This window comes from Cyanistes caeruleus, chromosome 3 (genome assembly GCF_971803275.1).
Source record: "Cyanistes caeruleus chromosome 3, bCyaCae1.hap1.1, whole genome shotgun sequence".
NCBI classification, from domain to species: domain Eukaryota; kingdom Metazoa; phylum Chordata; class Aves; order Passeriformes; family Paridae; genus Cyanistes; species Cyanistes caeruleus.
This window is the reverse complement of record NC_141703.1, coordinates 24,579,332-24,597,771: the sequence shown is the minus strand read 5'-3', so window position 1 is coordinate 24,597,771 and position 18,440 is coordinate 24,579,332. Positions and strand designations below refer to the sequence as shown.

The following is an 18,440-nucleotide window of genomic DNA, read 5'->3' as shown; positions in this document are numbered from 1 at the left end:
TGGTTTGGGTTGGAAAAGATCTTAAAGATCATCTAGTTCCAACTCCCCTGTCATGGGCAGGGATAGCACCCACTCGATCAGATTACTCAGGCCCCATCCAACTTCCAGGGATGGAGCACCTACAGCCTCCCTGGGCAACAGGCTTTGAATCTCTCCTGTGGGTCTGTGGAAGAAAGCTAACTTACTGTGTTACTGTGTGTGACTCCCATTGGGTGCATGTGCACAAAAGAGTTCACAGCTGCTTCTTGGTGGTTTGGCTTCCTGTACATGGGAAAAAGGGAAATGACTGACAGCCAGGAGGCAGAAATACATATAATGTGTTTGGGGTTAAAGCAATCATGTGGAAAAAGAAGAATGTTTCTAGAAGAGTAGACCAGTTAATTTTATGTATGGTTGGATACAAAATTTAATCCAAAGAGGTTCTGCAGTGAGGAATAATAAACTCTTTTTGTTGTCTCTAAAATGTCAATTCCCTTAATTAAGGTGTTTATTAAGTTTATGGTGTTTTCTTAGCCAAAAAAATGGCATGGTGTATTGTACTGATTGGTTTGGTGTGTATGTAGTTAACCCTTCTGCAAAAAATCCTGTGGGGAATTTTGATTTTAAAGAAAGAGGTTGTAAAGAGCTGAGGCAATAACAAAGTATCTAATGAGGAAGTTAAAAAGCCTAACTCAGCTTAAAACAGCAATAAAGAATGAAGAAAAACAGGAAGAATTTCTTGTCTGTGAGGTAGTGGGCAGACTCAGACTTAACAATTCTTTGCTGAAAGCTGGCAGGAATGCTGATGAGTGGTAGAATTTCAGAGTGCTTTTTCAAATACATTTAGGAGGGCAATCTTAACTAAGCTACAAGCAGCCTCTTGCCTACTACTCTGCACTGGGATGGGGGAGAGAACTGGGGGAGTAAAAGTGAGAAAAATTGTGGGTTAAGGCAAAGACAGTTTAGTGAGTAAAGCAAAAGTTGTGTGCACCAGCAAAGCAAAACAAGGAATCCATTCCTCACTTCTCGTTGGTAGGCAATTGTTCAGCCATCTCCAGGGATGCTCGGCCCCATTGTGTGTAATGTTGGCTTGGGAAGACAAGTGCCATCACTCTGAACATCCCCCACTTTCTACTTCTTTCCCCCAGTTTTATCTGCTAAACATGACACCATACGGTGTGGGATATCTGGTTAGTTCAGCCCAGCTGTCCTGGCTGCATCACAATTTCTTGTGCACCCCCAGCTCCCTCACTGGTTGGGTGAGGAACAAAATAGGTTAGACAAGATCTCTGAGATCAAGTCCACCTTTGAACACCACCATGTCAATTAGATCATGGCATTCAGTGCCATGTCCAGCATTTCCTAAAACACCTCCAGGGACAGCCCATTCCAATGTCCAGTCACCCTTTGTGTAAAGTGGTTATTCCTTAATATCCAACCTAAATCTCTCCTGGTGCAACTTAGGTCTATGTCCTGTTGTCCTGTTGCTGGTTACCCAGGAGAGGGGGCCAACCCCCAGTTGGCTACAGCCTCCTTTCGGGTGATTGCAGAGGGTGAAAAGGTTCCTGCTGTGCTTTCTGTTCTCCAAGCCAAACAATCTGAGCTCCCTCAGTCTCTCCTCATGGGACATGCACTGTTGACCAGCACTCCCAGGTCCTTTTCTGCTGGGCCACTTTCCAGCCACTCTGCCCCGAGCCTGTACTGCTCCCTGGGGTTGTTGTTGCCAACGGCAGGACCTGGCCCATGGTCTTGTTGAACCTCATGCCATTGGTCTCGCCCCATTGATCCAGCATGTCCAGGTCCCTCTGCCAAACCTTCCCACCCTCCAGCAGATCAACCCAAATTGGTGATGTTGTCTGTGAACTTGCTGGTGGTAGATTCAATCTCCTCATTCAGATAATCCAAAAAGCTATTAAACAGGACTGGGCCCAACACTGATCCCTGGGGAATACCATTAGTGGCCAGATGCCAGCTGGATGCAGCACCATTAATCACCATTCCCTGGGCTCAGCCATCCAGCCAGTTCTTCACCCAGCAAAGAGTGCACCTTTCCAATATGTGGGCTGCCAGCTTTTCCATGTGCCATGGGAGGTGGTGTCAAAGGCTTTGTTGAAGTCCAGGTAGGCTACATCGTCTTTCAGCACACAGGAATGGCCTGCTTGTGTGTCTTCAAGATTTATTTCTTAAGGTACCTATTGGTTCAAGTATGTATTATCTATTAAAGTTAAAATATGTATTGAAGTATATGAAAACCAGGAAATTTTCTAATACTGTGCAAGTGCTGCTCAGCAATAGCTAAAAATACCCCTGTGTTATCTATGCAATTTCCCAAATCAGCAGCACAAATCCCAAAACACAGCCCCATAGTGGGTATTGTGAAGAAAATTGACTCTGTCCCAACCAAACCAGCAGACTGAGCTAATCTGTCTGTTCCTTATTGAGCAATGTAAAACATCCAGAAAGGCTGGAGTGGCCTCCTGGCCCTGCAGTGCCAGTCAAACCACACTAAAATACACCTGGCCACGCATTCCTGCCTGAGCTGCTTCTCAGTTTGAAGAGCAAGCTTTGGGACGGAGTGTGGGCTTTGAATGACTCTGAAGTTAAGGACCTGGCAACACCCTCTGCTTGGAAATTATGTAGGGAAGTGGGCTAATCTGCAGTGCCTTTACCCCTGTGGAAAGGAGTTGTAAATTAAGGGGAAAAGTATCAGTTTTCAGGTACTGCAAGGAAAAACCAGCTGCTTTTAGAACTCTGTAGAAAGTGAATTGTTTTCTGTAGAAGGTACTTTTCTTTGAGGAGATGAAATGGTGTTTCAGCAGGTGTTAAAGCTGAAAAGCTTCTCCCATGGGTCAGAAGCAGGTGTCTTGCCTAGGTCAGGTTGTGGTACATCCCTGTCCTGTAACTGGCCTCTTTGGTACTCACTGCTGAGCAATATTTGACCGTCAAGCTCTGCTGCTGCAGTTAAGTGTTCAGTGATACTGCTCCCTGCAGAACTCTTCCAAAGAAAATCCAAGGCTTCTTTCTCTCCCCCCACCCCCAGTGATTTTGTTCCACTCATATTTTCCTTAAGGAAAGCTGCCAAATGCTTCTTTTCTAAGCAGCAGTTTAAACTTTTCTTTCAGACACCTAGTTTCAGAAGAATTTTACATCAGTGCTTTTTTCTTAATCTGACATAAATTTCTAGTTTCATTCTTGCATTCCTGCTCTCATTTCAGTGAGAGGCATATAGGAGCTTCATAAATATAACTTAATTAGCTTAATTTAGCACCCTGCCACATTTTCAGTAGACATGGTGTTGATGCTAGATTTCAGCTGGAGTTCTGGTGGAGCATTTGCTTGTAGACAGGATGGTAATGTCCCATCAATCTGTCTTGCCCTCATTTCTTTTGCCAGATATCAGTGTTTAGATAAAACATTTCCCTTCACAGCTGTGAGATTTCAGAGAGAAACAGTTAAAAACTGGTGTCATTTTTTCAGTTTGTGTTGATGGTGCACCTTGGTACACTTGTAGGTCTGGCAGGTCTAAGATTAGTTCTGTTCATCTTCTACAAGGCACTACCCTTCCAGGCAGCTGAAAATACATGAAGGGCTTGAATCTTCTGAGGTTATCTCCTTTTTCAAGATGGTGAGCACAGCGCATCAAGAGAACTAAATGAAATGAATGGTGTGGAAAAAGTAAATCCAGCTAGCTGGATTTTTGTTGGCAAAAACATGCTATGTAATGTGGTTAGAGAGTTTTCTCTGTGTCTCTGTGATGCTTTGTATTGCTACACTTAATATGGTGAAGTTTAAAACTTTGGATAGAAAGCATATTCGTGTTTTTATGAAACATGATGGCTTTGGATAGAAAGCAGACTGGTGTTTCTATGGGAACATCTATTTTGAAATGAAAGTTCTTGTGAATTTAGAAGCTCAGTCTTAATTTCATTATTAGAATGGTAAGTTCTGATTTATTCTTGGCAGCAAGAAAAATAATTTTGCATTCATGTAGCAGAACAGATTCCAGGTATTCTTTTGTTCCAGGAAAGCTGAAACTAGTGGGCTAAATCTTGTAGATAATAGGAATCTTCTCTGATATTTCTTCTCCTTTATATAGGCATTGTGCAGCTGAAGGCGTTGCTGATTATAGAAACCCTAAATAAGCCTTTATTCCAAAGGCACTGAGTTTATAAGTCTCTCTATAAAAAGACAATTGCAACTAGAAATATGCAGACTAAACCAATGTATAAGGCTGCAAATGAAGCGAGACTAGTGTTATGGGGTGCTGGCAACAGGTTAAGCTAGATTCATTGGGCAACAATATGTTTTGCAAGGTCCATTGAGTTGGTAGTAGATGGCAAACCAAACTCTTGGTACCTTGTGCTGTCCCAGAACCTATGAGCTGTTCTGGAAAGTGTAAGTGTAGGGAGAGACAAAAGTCATAAACAATTTAAGTAACGTAACTTCAGTAAGACCCTTTTTACATTCTTAATAATAAAATAATATGGAAAGATGGGAGAAAGGTGTTACAGGTAGGGTTTTTAGTTTAGAGAAATATGCCAGAGGCAAAGAATAAGTGAAAAAGTATTAATTTCTCTGACCTAACAAGAAGGAGGTTAAGTCATGGGGGAATACCTTTCAGGAGGAGTGTGGAGTTTTTCTGGGGTTTGGGGAATGTGGTATTTTTTTAGTTTGGTTTACAAGTCTGTCAAAAATCAGAATCTGAAAGCTGAACTCCAACCAGCTGATTGGTGGGATACTTTCCTTTCTTTAGTTACTTAATAGAATACAAGTTCCTAAGTCCCAAGAAAAGGGAAATTCTGAGTGAAATTCTATCATCTTTATTATGTAGGAGATAAAATTTGAGTGAGGATTACACTTGGTCTCTGATCATGCTCTGTAAATGGGTTTTTTCCCCACCTTTTTTTTTTTTTTCTTTCCTCTTTTATTCTCTCACATGTAAACGTAAACTTGATCTCCTCTTTTCATTGAGTGTGTGTGACAAGTCTGTCACTGGGAACCAGAAATGCAAGCCTTCACTACCAGTTATAGAATGAAAATGGACAAACTTTTCTTCAGGGCTGGAGTAAAAAAGTTTCTGGGAATATTTAAATTAATTCATGATTGTATAATACAGGATTTGACAAGATGACTGAGGGATGTTTATTATATTTGAGCTGTGGGTGAGAAGGCTTCATCTGTGCTAATCTGCTTTTTTGGATACCTCTGGGACTCAGAATGCTCTGCAGGATGTAACTGATTGGCACCTGTGTAAGCTGCTAGGCACCTGGTTTTAGTTTAGCTGCCTTTAGAAAATTAGGCTTTTACTTAAAAGCAGATTTCTCCATAAACTACCACACTGTTAACTGTCAAAAAAAACCCAGGAAATTTTTACCTGTGTTTCAGTTGTTGGTTCTTTGGAGGTGTGCTGTGGATTAAGGCTACACAGCTTTTGAGGCATCTCTTCCACACATCAGGAAAAGGTGGTGACTAGTCTTTTATTTTGGAGCTGCTACCAGGACGTGTTTAGACTGATAATCATCTTGGAGAATATGAAATAAAACTGATCTGCAGCAAAAAAATTCTCATGATTTTCTGTTTTGAGATTCTTATTAAACAGGGGTTTGTGTGTGCCTGTTTGCAAAGAAAAGCATATTGCAACAACCCATCTTCTTCAGATAACTCTCAGATGATCCTGTAGATCATTAACCACATCTTGCAGAGTTTAACATGTGACGTGCAGCACACCATGCTGACATTCTTGCATAACTTCTCAGTGTGCTATTTGTTCTGACAATAAAAGGCCCATTTAAGTGAACTTCTTTGGAAGAATTGTTTTATGTGAATCGTGCCAAAGTATCACTTTTGGAATGTTATTTGAATTGATGTTCTAATAAAAATTAAAGAGTCAGTTAAAACTGCTTCACCTGTTGATATACTTTTGTATAAGTATATATATAAAGTTTGACAAGGGAAAGATATTCTTAGAAAGGTTAGGGGCATAAAGGGGCTTTTTCTCCTAACAAATCAGGGCTTTCTTGAGTGGATTGGCCTATAATCATTCTGGGGGTATATAGCAAAAAAGAAAAACAGGAAACACAACCAAAATGGAATTATGAGCACTTTTTATTGGTGAGAACCATACAGAGAAGCACATTAATAGTAGTTTATCATTTAGTTTAGCCAGCTTAGATGAGATGACATCTTGCCACCACATACAAATCTTAAGGGAAGGTGTCAAGATGGTGGGGCCAGACTTTTAGTCAGTAGTGCCCAGTGATGGGACAAAAAGCACAAATCAAAACACAGGAAGTGTAATCTAAATAATGGGAAAATATTCTGTAATTTGAGTGTGATAGAGCACTGGAACAGGCTGTCCAGGGAGGTTTTGGATCCTCCTTATCTGGAAATGTTTGAAATCTTCCTAGAATTATCTTGTGCAACCTGCTCTAGGGAAGCCTGCTTCAGCAGGGAGGTTGGACTAGATAATTTGCAGAGGTCCCTTCCAACCCCAGCCATCCTGGGATTTGTGTAACTTTCCTTTTGAAAATTCTCTAAACAAGCAATAAGCCTGAATCTGTAAAGAAATATAGAGAGCATTACTTCTAGCAAAGTTATTAATCTTTTTTAAGGGAAGACTTATCTTTCAAGAAAATAGGTGAAGTGGGTAGAATTATAGCGCAAAATCTATGTATTTTGTATTTGCTAGTCCTTGCTGAAACATATCCTTCAAATCTTATTTATGACAAATTAGCTAGCTTTAGTTTAGTTGTTATACTTTAAGGGGAGAGAAAAGAAGTCGGCCAAAAGAAATCTGCATAAAGCTTTTGTCATTAAATGTATTCTTATTCTTATGCATAAAGTATGGAATAAAGTGGAAAGTATGAAATCAAGTATGCATAAAGTGGAATTTCCATTTCCAGTAAGTAATCACCCAATTTTTCTTTATTTGAGATGCCTTCTAGTGATTCTTTTTGTTTATAATTACTCTGAATTAATTCCTTTCCCAGACACAGTGATTGTGGTGGGTTTTTTTATTTGTGTAGCAACACACTTTGTGCTTTTGGTACCCTTAGATAAAGCAGAGGAAGAGTGAGCTCAATTCTTAATGCACATGGTAGGTGCTGATGGTAGACTAGCCTTCTTGGGGATAGTTGTCTTCTCTTGGCAGACTCTTAATAGCTAATTTAGGTGCCCAAAAGGATGTTGGCTTTGTTATGTAAAGGAATGGAAATAAAGGATGAGTTTGATTTTTTCCCTTGCATATTATATGAGAGGCAGAATCCCTGGTAAAAGGCCTCGATGCTTAGTAATGCTATTAATTTCATCCAGCTTTTCCTGAAACCTTTTGTAGATTTTCCCCTTATTCCATGGAGAATATATTAATATCTGTTAAGTATTCCTGCATAAGTTTGCTTCCAAAGAGAAAATATAAGATTTATGCTCTTTTAAAAACATGTGTTTAAGAATTAACCCATTCTCACAACCCTTCACTTGGTCATCTCTGCGTATTTTTCCTATATTTTTATTTCTATCCTAATTTAGATTCCCTAGTAACAGAGTTTACATATATTTTTGGATGTGTTTTGTCCCAGACACTGTTGGATCAGTGATGGTAGTTTAGTAGTCTTTTTTTTTTTTTAAAAAAAAAAGAAGAATTTCTCTTTAATATTTTTATTTATGTAGAAGGGTACAGCTTAATCTCTCAGGATAAAAGTCATTCTGTGGAACCATAGCTCATAAATTCAGGATTATAGTGCCAAGGCATTTCCTGTTTTATCAAAACTTTCTCTGCTTCCAGTTAGATGACTGGTTGGATTTTCTTGAGTGACTTTATCTAGTTGTCCAGGCAAAAATCAGATATATTAAATCAAATTTTTAATACTGGCTAGAATTCTATTCTACAGCCTGCCAGTAGATTATATAAGATTTCTGAATGTGAATTCAGCAGGGACTAGATTATAGTGACATAATGTAATGCCACTTCCAGATGAGGAAAATGATGTTACATTCCTCCTGTAGAACAGCACACTGCAGTCTTAAGATCTGCCTTTTATTCAAATGTCATGGAGTTAAATGTATTAGAAAGCATCTTCTGCTTCAGTGCTTACAGTTCATGAGCCTTTCTCATCTGTGGCAGTCAGCTCAAATACATTGTTGGCTCCTCTGAATCTGGGACTTGCTTCCATTGGGATATTATAATCTCTTTTATGGAAAGAGATTTGTAGCACTTGGAACTAAAGTCCAGAGTATATTTGCCTTCCTGAACACCAGCCTCCAGGGGAGGAGAAGCAGCTCATGTCATGCATTTCCTTTATCTGTATAAAAACAGCAGTATAAATACCTAAATGCTATCAGGCTTGGCTCTTAGATTTGGATCTAAGTTTGTGAATGACCTCTGTGATAAGGACTCTGTGTGTGTGTATATATTGGTAGGAAGAAGGAATCATGTGCAACTTGGTGGTACTTTTACATGTTTTTGTGTTTTAAACTAGTGTGAAATGAAAAATGTTATAAAGACTGAAGTTGTGTTAACTGTCTATTTTAAAAGTGTTTTTTAACTTCTGTTTTCTAAGATCAGACCTGAGCATGTTTAATTAATTCATAGAAAATGATTGTGCAGTGTCCATGTTCTAGTCTTTCTAGTCGTTGATTTTGTGTCCAAGGGGCACATTTGTTAGTGGAAATGTGGTATTTCTAGTATGATAATTACAGCTGTCTGGAGTACAGGGCTCAATTTGATCATGATTTCTTGTCTTGCTTATGTGAGAGGTGAATGATTGCTTCTGGTTCGTGTGGGTTGTTTTCTCACACTGAGCTGCTGTTTTGCAGGAGATTTAGATGACTAAAATAATTAATGTTTGTAGAGTGGGGATGTTTGCAGGGCCTTGGCAATTTCAGACTCTTTCAGAACTCAAAGTATTTTCTTAAGTAAAAATCGTATAGATTTAAGGGAAGAGATGATTTCTTTCAGAAATATAAGTCTTCTTCTATTACAAGATAAAGATTCTTGAGTTAATTCAGAATAAATAGTGTTTAGAAGTGGAGTAAGCATGTCTCAATCATGTATTGCTTTGAACCTACTTTCGTGACTGTTTTTGATGTATTCTCTATGGAGAGCTGTATTAAAGAATTTTCCTTTGTTCATTGTTCACTTAACCCATGTGGTTGTTATTTTCTTCTTCCATGTGTGTAGCTCTTTCTACTTTAAAACATGCAAGTAAAGCCCTTTGGCTAAGATCACTACTCTCCTATATTTATGTTATATTCTGCTTTGGCCAAGACATACATATCTAATTTCAATAATTTAAATAGAAGCTGCTAAAATAGGGCGCAGTTCATGCCTTGAATGTTGATTCATATCTAAGTAATGAATATAAGCAAAACAAACCTCATCTTGTTTATTAGCAGAGCTAGACATCTGTTGCCTTCTGAAACCTCAACATATGCAAGTGTCTTCTATAAAGCAGCTTTTTAAATGTATTTTACTGGGTGAAGGTGGAGCTTAAGTGAATTTTATAGTTACTTAACTGTAATTGCTTTTGTGGCTGGTGGTTGTTTTTTTCTGGGGAAGGGTAGGGGGTGTTGTGGTGGAGTATTTAGTTTGTTTGTATTTGTTTGTTTAATTATTTAGTTTTTGTCCCTCTCAGAGACTTTCATTCTATGAGGAATTTTGTCTTGAAGAAAAGCCAAATGTTGGTATTTTTCTGGCAGATCAGGAAATCATGTATTCAGACAGCTCCTGGATGTGTAGAAATTGGACTCTCCAGTGCTTTTGTGACTTATGTTTCTGCTAATTTCTATTTATGTCCTCTTTGTTAATCCTTTGGGATGGAGAGCTTAATTTTTATCCCCAAGTAACCACAGGTGTAGTCCAGTTCTTAACAAAGCTCCTGTCTTCAAGGGAAATATGATAAAGCCACCTACAAGAAATAAATACCAATCTTGAACAAAGTAATGAAGAACTGACTTCATCACCTTCAAAACTTGACAGCCTGACTCATATGTGGGCAGGAGAATTTTCCTGAAACCTTTAGAGACCTTTACTGTTTGTTCTTTAATAGCCATTACATATCTTGGTATATGTGCACGAATAGAAATCTCTGTTCCTAGCAAAATTGTTTCCCCTGATGTCCTTTAAAGGGTCACAGCTTTGCTGTCTTGTCTGCAAACAGAAAGAAATGTTGTTTCCTTTTCAAAAGGGATCTTTGTCTACTCTTGTGATCGTGAGGATGTTCCTGCTGAGGTAACTCAAGAGCATAAGGGTCACCCTTTGAACTTTCATCTACTGCAGCTGAATCCTCAGAGCTCATTTCTTTCTAATGCTGATTTCTGTGCTGTCATGGGTGTCATACTTCCTCTTTTCTTTCCTCTTCTAGCTGTCCCCCTAGGGTACAGTTCCTGTCCCTCTCCATGTACACTCAGGTTCAGACTCCTATAAAGCAGAAGGAGAATCTGAAAGACAAAACCTAGCTGATACCTTGTGTTTCTGTTAATTCCTCTCTACTGTTCAGATTATAGTACTGCACAAATCACAGTGAAAATCCTTGGAAGGTACCTGGTTTATAGACTGAGCACTTCCTGGACAATTCTGCAGTCTTGTGCAATTGTAATGCAATGGTAGCATGCCTCTGCAGCCTACCTTTGTGTACTTTTCACTACTACATATTTACCTTAGGAATTGAGTTATGCTGCCACTCAGACTGTGATATCAGAATAGAAACAGTACTTTTTTCAGTACTTTATTGAAGACCATTTTAGCTCTTTAATATTCGTTGTGTTTTATTCCCTTCAGACTGAAAGTAACAGCCTGTTTTGCATTCTTGTACGTGCTCAACACTGATAGATTTAAAACTTCTTCTTCAGAGACAGGTTTTCTTGAAAGAGTGTGTCTGTGTGAAGCTGTGCCACCTCAGAAGTTATGGTGAAAGCCTCTTTGAAGAGGTGGTAGGTAAGGAGCATTCTGGCTTCTGTTCTCGTGAACATCCACAGCAAATTCAGGGGCTACTTTGGGTACAGCCTCAGGGGCCGTGGGCAGGCAGAGAGCTCCAAGAGCAGCACTGAGTGAATCCCATGGCTGGGAAGGGATTGGGATGCCTGGACATGCTGTGGTCTCATCCACAGACAGCTTTCACAGGGGCTGCTGCCTTCCAACTGAGAGCTCAAAGTGCAGTAGGAGGCCTTAAGTTCTTCGTACACTTAAAATCTCGCCTTGCCTATTTGTCAAGCTGGCCTCTTCCAAGGTCTGCTTTTCCCTTCTTTGTTAGGTTCATTATGAACTGTGTGGAACTGAGGTCTATTTAGCTCAAAACTCTTTGATTTGTGTATGACAACCATCAGAGGACTTTGAAAATGCTTGTTGGTTGTGCTGCCTCTGAGTGGCTGAAGTCTCCAGCAGGAAGACAAGCTGTATACTTGATGGAAGATCTTTGGAAAGCTAATGGTGCTGCAGATGGGGATACAGCTGTAGGGTTGTTGAACTGCTCTGAACACGGCAAAATAAAGATGAAAAGAAAATGAAAATTAGTTTTTGGTTGCTTGGTTTTCAGACTTTTCCCTGATGTTGTGCCTTTGTGGTTGATTTGATAGTTCTTGCAATTCCTTTGACTGCAAATTATTTGATAGTTCTGCCACTCTTTTCTGTTACCTTTATTTTTTGAAAAGGCAAAAACGTTTAATTGTTGGATTCAGGGCTTACCATTTAATTTAACTAATTATATAAAAAAAATATGTGTTTGTGGACTGGAGGGGTCCAGAGGAAGAAGTAAGTGGCTTTAAGTGGCTGTTCTTATGCCGTAAGTTTTTCACCCTAATGTCTGATACTGTTTTGCCTGACACCTTGAGGATAGATATTAGTTTAAATACTTTGTGTAGTTTTGGGTTTTTTTTTTCCGTATTTAGAGTTGTTCCAGCCCTTAAGTGTCAGAATTGGTCTGTACAAGGAAACTACTGCAGAAATACATTATGCAGTTAGTTCTGCATGTTGATTGTGCTGTGAGGGTGAGCAAAGGAGACTCTCCATAATTCCTTTGATACAATTAATCCCTTATGCAAGGTAAATTCTTAATGTTTCTTTCCCCCTTTCAACAATATATTAATTGTAGAAGTAGTCAGTTGGTAGTTGCCATGTAAAAGTGTCACGGTTTATATTATGCTGTGCAAGATTGGATTAGCATACAAATGCCATAAAACATGTAATAGTATTGTTCTGGTGCTTGGTTGCTGCAGCAAACGATTCTGGGGGCTGCATTTTATGGCTTAGGCATCTGAAGTGGGAGAACAGGGGGAGATACATGTTCATTGTGGTTTCCAGACCACAGTATAATCAAGGTTCTGGTGAGAACAAAATCGGTCATGGTGCAAACTTATATTGAAAAATTTGGGACATTTAAAAGACTCAGATGCAGTGCAACTGAAAGTACAACTTTCATGAGATTGGATTATAAAAAGCATAAAAGAACTGACCTCCTCCCTCCCCTGTATCCCAGTCTCCCTTGCCCTTACTCAACATACCTAAACAAGGGTATAGCTGTTCTTCTTTTTTTTGTTAAACATCCTTTTTTCCTACCTCCCAGATCATGAGTGAAATAATTTCTATTGCTGGGGGAAGGCAGATCAGAGGTTATACAAAATTGCACCGAAGCAGTTTTCTGTAAACTTTGCCTAATGATTTTCTGAATGCCATTCATTGAACTTTTGACCTCTGCAATGTTATATAGCCGCTGTTACCAGATTTTCACTTCTCGGGAAAGTATTTAAATTACACGTTTTTGATGTGAAATCCTCATTTTCTTTGTGACAAGAAAGTAACCAAGGAACAACTACTTATTTTTTTCTCAGCATTAGGCCTGAACTTGTAGGCATCTGTTTCTACCCCTTTTTCCAATCATTCACCAGCCTGAGAGATCCCACAACTTTTTCTCGTACAAATGTTTCACATACTTCTGAGCATTCTCACCAGCTTCCTTTACCCCTCTTGATACTGAACTCTGCACCTTTCCAAACCTGTTTCTCTGGCAGTTACCAGAGCTTCACTCGGTGATAAAAGTACAGTGAGATTTGGATTTCATGTTCTAGCTTGAGGTTTCCAAGATTTACTTACTGATAATGATGAACACTTCGTCTCTCTTCTGGCAGCTATGGAGCACAGTCCTGGTGCTTGTTGAAGGACTTAGTGCAGTGCCTGCTCTGTTCCCAACTGGAGGCAGATTCTGGGTTTCTCTCACAGTGTGCGTGGTCAAGTGCAGATGTGTTTTCCCAATGCGTGCTGACCTGCACTTCTCAGCATTAGTTTCTTCTGCCTTTCCTATTCCAGCCATTCACAAGGGTTTCATGATGAATCATTGATGATGATGAAATAGCTCATGGTGGTCAGTAGCTTTGTGCAGATGAATGTAACTAGATCTCTTCCAGATTTTCTATAAATGAAGGCTGAGTGCAAAGGGATTGTGTGAAAAGAGTTGGAAAACTATGTTGATTTTTAAACATTCGTGTGTCATTGACTCTTTTTCTTTTTTTTTTTTTTCCTTTCTTTCTTTCTTTGTTCACACTTATGACCTAAAGCTGACTCTGATGGCTGGTTGAAATCTAGAGTGTTTTATCTTTTTCTTGATTCAGTTTTGGACAGTAAAACATACAGCATGTACTACAGGTAGCAAGTTATTTGGGGAAAGTAGCAGTTGTCAAAAAAAGCAGAAAGCAGAGTGTATCTTCTGCCTCATTTTCCTTAGTCCTGTTGCAACTACTGAAGAGCATTGTTTGCTTCCCAGGATTTAAAGAGTCAATTTTGTCTTCCAAGAAATGAAGCTGAAGGACACCATCAAGGCTTACTTGAAGGTGCTGGAAAATAGTCCCTGAATGAGGAGAAAGAAATGTTTTCACTGTTGGTTATTGAGCAATGTCTAGGACAACTTAAAAGATAAATTTCTCTTAGAATGTATTAGGATTTTCTGTATATTGTGTGTTTCCTACTGTAAAAAAAATGTGTGAAAACTGGGACAGATGCAGACTGGATACTGTAAGAGACTTCTCCTGTAAAACCAATGTACCTGAGAACTGTGGGCATGTAGCATCAGAATGTATAGCTTACAAAATCCTTCAAAACCTAGGAACAGGTGGATTACTGATTTTGATACAGATTTCTGAAGCAGATGTACTTGAAAATGCGTGCTGGATTTATAGGAGGAATAAATTCTAGCAGAACTTGAACCAGTAGAACTTTTTTGTTTGTAAATGGTGACGTAGATGGATGGGCCATCTGTGGGTGCAAGCAGGGTAGTAGTTAATGTGACATAAATCAACTGGCATGCAATTTAATAAAAAAGAAGCCAGTTTTTGTTTTTTTTTTTTCTCTCTGCAAGTATGAATGCTGCATGAGCTTCCTTGTTCACTTGTCTCTACAGATTCCCTTTTCTGACGCTGAGCAAGCAGTGAGGAGAGCTGTTCTGTGGCACTGTTAGTCTTAAGGAAAAACAGAAGGAAAAACCTGAAAGTGCTACAAATAACAGATTTTTTTACCTTCCCTGCTTCATCCAGACTTGTGAAATTGGTTTAAAATTCCTTAAGCTCTCTTGGTTAATGATGTGTTTTCCAGCACACTAACATTTGTTGTGTTTAAACCTTTGCCAGGGCGGGAGCAGTTCCATGGCCTCGGGTCTATGTACTGCAGAGGAGCGGCTGCTGTGATCCTCACGTACGACGTGAACAGCCTCCAAAGCCTGACAGAGCTGGAAGAAAGATTCTTGGCACTGACGGACAGTGCGAGTGCTGACTGCATTTTTGCTATTGTTGGAAATAAAGTTGACCTCAGTGATGACTGTACTGTACCACTGGATGAAAATAGACCCGAGAAGTCTGGTGCCAGCTGTGGCTCAAAGGTGCGGAAACAAGTCCGTGCAGAGGATGCAATTGCGCTCTATAAAAAGATACTGAAATACAAAATGCTAGATGAGAAGGATGTTCCAGCAGCTGAGAAAATGTGTTTTGAGACCAGTGCAAAGACAGGATACAAGGTGGACTACCTCTTTGAAACTGTGTTTGACATGGTAGTCCCAATAATCGTACGGCAGAAAGCTGAGGGGCCACCGCAAACCGTAGACATCACGGACTACAAGCCAGCCAAAAGGACAAAATCAGGTTGTTGTTCCTGAACCATCTGTGTGACATAGAAAAGGGGAGGGATTTTTCACTCCAGAAAAATGAGGAATAAGAACTGCTTGCAGTTGACCAGAAAGGAAAAGTCAAGGAATAAATAGACTATAATGGTGTATGCAAAAAAAAAAAGAAAAAAAAGAAAAAAAAAAAGAAAAAAGAAACAAGTAAATCTTCTGACCATTAAAGGCTTCTGGGAAGCTGTGTGTATAAAAAAATGGGAATGCAAGTGAAATTATGGAATAAGACTTGCCAGTTTCCCTGGGCTCTGAAGACAAATGGTGTGTTATTATGATGGGTAGCGACAATCATTTGGACAGAGATGAAAGATTCTGTTTTTTAGTGACTTGCCATTTCATGTTGCACGTAAATGATCTGTTTGTGTACTCTTGAACACTTTCATATGATGATCCTCTTTTCCCTTATGATTCTAACTTTGGAAGATTGAACGCGCGGTACTTTTTTTTATTCTTAAGGAAAAAAAGAAATTCCAGGTATATTTATATTTGTAGCTAATAAATCAATTGTAATCTTTTTATGTCAGACATGACAGCATACGATCCAGAAGCTGAACTATTAAAATCACTGTGGATATGTACTGTTGATTTGGAGACTTTATTAATGAGAATTCTTTTTCTATAGTGGGCTTTCATGTGTTAACAAGCAGTATCCCAGCTCTTGCTGTTCTAATTGCAAGCTGTAGGAGGAAATTTTTCTTTCCTTCTGTTTATCTCTTGCAATTCTTTTTAAAATAGGTGGGTTTTGGGGAAGAAATCAATCTTATTTTGTCTGTATTTTTGTAAAAAACCTCTTTTTGGTGACTTTAAGGGTATCGTTGTGTTCAGTACCTGTGTTCTGTCTCTTTTCCCCCTCCTTAGTTGTTCTCAGGCAGAGCTGCAGCTTTGATTTTTATCAGCTATGCATGACATTACTACCTGGAGTAGTAATTACCTCTACCTGGAGGCAAGGGAAGACTGGTGTTTTCTGATGTGAAATCCACTAATGCTGGAGGAAGGGAAGAAAACTGCCTTTTGTGGAGTAAAAGGCCCGTGAAGGAGCAATAATGAGGTACATGGTTTCTCTCCTGACTGCAGTAGAAAGGAGTGGCTAACGCTTAATACAGCTCCTTGAGTTTCCCAACCCTCTCAGCTACAAAGAATGCACGTAGTGACCCAGGAGCTCACACTGAACTGAGACAGAGTGAAGAACTTCTAGTTTTTAAACATCCTCCCCTCCACCCTGAAACCCCCCATTCTTCCCAAAACCAGCCAACCACTCAACCCCAAACATTTTGCATATTTTCAGTTTTGCGAGCTCTTGTGTGGGGACTCCATCTTCCTTTGGATGCCTCTGGTACAATTTTCTAAAACTGAGGGTTGGTGCTATGATTTGTCATTGCCTCTCTCTGTCCCACCCAAATCATAGTTGTTTCGTACATAGGGAGACAATTCCTAAATAAATAATAAATTAAATGATCACTAAATGTATTCAGAGCACTTTTTCTTCTTTTTTGGAAGCACATTCTCTTGAGCAAATTGCTGCAGAGCAGTAGCTTTATTTTCTGCTTTCACGTTAATTCACAGTATACTTGTAGTGGGGAAGAATGGTTCAAGAGAGAAACCACTGAGCATTAAATAATATAATCCTAGGTTTGGGTTGGAAGACACCTTTAAATGTCATCTAGTCCACTCCTCCATGCATTGAGCAGGTGGGTCTTCAACTTAATCAGGTTGCTCAAGGCTCTGTCCAGTCAAAACTTGAATATTTCCAGGGATGGAGCATCTACCACCTCTCTGGGCATCCTCTTGCAGTGTTTTACCACCGTCATGGTCAGAATTTCTTCCTTATATCTAGTCTGCAGCTGCCCTTTCATGGTTTAACATCACCACCCCTTTTTCTATTGCTACAGGCCCTACTAAGGGTTGTAATCTTTTGAGTTTGCCAGTGGCTTGCAGACACCTACCAGTCTGTCAGAGACTAAACAGCACCTGAGCTGTGGTATTTTAAAATGTGTATAATTAGAAACCTTTTAGCTATTAACAAAATTCCAGGGTCAGTATGTAGTCTTCCCTGAGGACTGGGAAGAGACAAACGGGCTACACCCTCAGTTTTGTTTGTGTCCAGGGGGTTCTGCTGACACATCTGTGAGAGGTCCAGCACTGGTTTTCCTCCATCTGTTGGCAACTGAACCTGCAACACACACTGAGTACAAGGTCAGGTGTTTTGGGAGATGTACACCTAGAAGGTACAGAATAGGAAAAATGCTTGTAAATTTAACATCCAGCACTTCTTAAGGTATAAATATTTGCAATTCAGTTGCACCAGCATTTGATTCATATGAGAGCTTAAGTAATTCTTACAGTCTTCCTAAAAGCTCCAACTTGGGTGTTTTCACAAAATGAGATGACAGAGGAACCAGTCTTGTGCTGCACTTTTGCCCTTAAGGCTACACTTGTCTGGTATGATGTTTGTAGCTTTTTAGCATTGCTGGCTATTTTCCTTGAGAAATTTCTGGGTTGTGATGGGTTGACACTGTACCAGCCTTTGTGAGATCATGGGGTTACACGACAAAACCTGGCAAGCTGTGTAATATATGGGAGCTGTTGATGAGAGGTCAGGTGTTTGGAGTTGGGCCTGTTGTGGTGATGCTGCTGAAGCCAAGGGAAATCCTCCCTGTCAGGACTAGTGAAGGTGGGTGAAAACATGGACAAGGGGATGCTTTGCCATGCCCTGGCAGGGAGGGGGAACTCATTTGACAAGCATTTATTCCCCCTGCCCCCTCTCCCTGTTATGTCTAGATTATGTGAAGTGATTATATAGTGAAATCCAAGAGGTGCTATTTTTGGTCATGCTGGGTGAATGTGAGCTGCAGGCCAGCCAGAGTGAGGTGATGGCTGAGCTAGGCTGACCCATGGGGGTCATCATGACCTCATGACCTCATCTGTGCCAGAGAGGTTGGGAAGGATCCCATCCTGCTTTCTGCCCCTCACAGACACTCATGATGCAAGACAGAGGTTGCCATGGGCCCTTGACAACCCCAACAAAGCTTCAAGTCTTGTGGAGGTCACAAAAGGAGCCAGAACCTCCTCTGCCAGTGCCCATAGGGCTGGCAAAGCTTCTGAGCATCTTAGTTATATCCTTATCCACATCATGGTGGGAAGCACTCCTGCCTGTTTCTGCTACTCTCTTTGTGAGTCATGGGGTGCAGTGATGTTGCTTCTTTCCCTTGTTGAGCAGGGTTTAACTGCTGTGTGCTGAACAAGTGGCAGGGCCATGTCCCCACTCCCCCTCAGCTGGTGGCTGTGTCTGGGGTGCCACTGGTCCCCGTGTGG

General features: G+C 40.1%; 1 protein-coding gene across 1 annotated transcript in view; it reads left to right on the top strand.

Moving 5' to 3' along the window:
• RAB20 (RAB20, member RAS oncogene family) overlaps positions 1-16,595 on the top strand; it is a 29,132-nt gene extending 12,537 nt beyond the window's left edge. Inside the window, exon 2 of the mRNA XM_086880172.1 lies at positions 14,587-16,595. Coding sequence (XP_086736298.1) covers positions 14,587-15,107 — 521 coding nt within the window. The 3' untranslated portion in view covers positions 15,108-16,595. The remainder of the gene's footprint in view (positions 1-14,586) is intronic.
• Positions 16,596-18,440: the final 1,845 nt, after the last annotated feature.